The sequence below is a fragment of the Sphaeroforma arctica genome (assembly GCF_001186125.1).
Source record: "Sphaeroforma arctica JP610 unplaced genomic scaffold supercont1.7309, whole genome shotgun sequence".
NCBI lineage: Eukaryota > Ichthyosporea > Ichthyophonida > Sphaeroforma > Sphaeroforma arctica.
Window position 1 is genome coordinate 1 of NW_014033249.1, and position 1,458 is coordinate 1,458.

Below are 1,458 nucleotides of genomic sequence, written 5' to 3' on the forward strand. Positions count from 1 at the left end.
TATTGATATCTACATATAAATACTCGGGACATACGCGAAGCTTTGAGCCACCTAGATAGTAGAAAAAGCACACTTGTCGCCGAAAACAGTACATCTTCCTTGAATTGAACCACCTCTTCGGACTGGTGCAGTGCATCAAGTGCCTCCGCGGGCAGATTGTGGCCAAATCCTAATTTTCGGTGCTCCAAAAATTCATTCAGGATTTTGATCGAACCAGGAAGCTTCGAATAACTTGCGGTGGCTGCGAGAACCACCTGTATGCATAGTCCGCAAAACGACGAAGTGTATGCACGATTTGTATCAGTCTATGCACAAATAGCGATGGAATTGGACTCATGTCATGCACAACTTCACAATGAACATTGGGATGCAGGTGATTTATAAGTAGCTGTTGGTAGCAAACCGCTCGTGGCGATACGCATACGATACTGACATATCACTATGGACAGACACATAAACAATGTATACAAAGGGCAGCATGCAGCGTTTATCTTGGCAGACTGAAACGGAACGGAGCGGTCTGATATTCATAAAGATGTGTAGGACTTAACTTGTTAAGAATTAGTATTTGCCCAAAGTTATGGAAGGCCCACTAACAACACATTTACAAACGAACCTGTTGCCTTCAGATATATTCATGTACTACTATCCGCACAACTTAATCTCGCCCTGTACCCGTAGAGGCGTGGCACAGTTTTGCTTGACAGGCACTGAATCGATACAAGAAGGTCCACCTCCATACCAACTACTGAACCCACCTTCAGCAGCAGTATTGTAAAGGGCTGCATGCTGGTGTGTATCTGCTCGTAGATCACATCCGTGTACGTCCTACCGCTCAACAGCCTCCTGCGCACCTCCGGCCCCCTATCTCCATTGTCCGTCTCCAGGCTGACACCGTCCTCCATACGCCCGTGCCCAGTCCCATTGACCCTACTCTGACCTTCAGACCTCTCGCATGCACACCCACAGTTCTTCGTCATCGCACCACCGTCTGCGGCAGTCCGGTCGATGATCGTCTGTATATTGCGGTCCACGTTGGCGCTGTGCTCCACCGGTTCCTGCCTCATATTGGCATTCGGTGGCTGTATGTGTATCTGTGCGTGTGCACGCCTGTGTGTCCCCCTGCTCTGTGCTGCTTTGTGTGTCGATGGTTCTGTGCTCGTACCCACCCCCATGCCCTGTGTGTGTGCGTGTGTGTGTGCATACGCGGATCGCGTTGACTGTTCGCGTGCCTGGTGTGGCGATCCGAGTTCGTCATGCATCTGTCGTTGAGCTCTGGACATATACAGTCGACTCTGCAGCACATGCAGACCCTCGCGTACCGGAGGAGGCGCGTTGTATAGCTGCGGGTGGGTGTAGGTGCACAAAGTAGCGAGGTTAGTTAGCTTGCTACACACGCATATAGTACCAGTTCAAGAATTGAAATCTCGGCACATACTCTTACACACACACACACAA

General features: G+C 49.9%; 1 protein-coding gene across 1 annotated transcript; it reads right to left on the reverse strand.

Annotated features, from left to right (window-relative positions):
* Positions 1-92: 92 nt before the first annotated feature.
* SARC_16079 (hypothetical protein) lies at positions 93-1,175 on the reverse strand (the record flags this gene model as incomplete). The annotated part of the gene is made up of 2 exons (XM_014289809.1): positions 93-254; positions 759-1,175. Coding segments are annotated over 2 exons (579 nt in total), but the record flags the coding sequence as incomplete, so codon positions are not given.
* Positions 1,176-1,458: the final 283 nt, after the last annotated feature.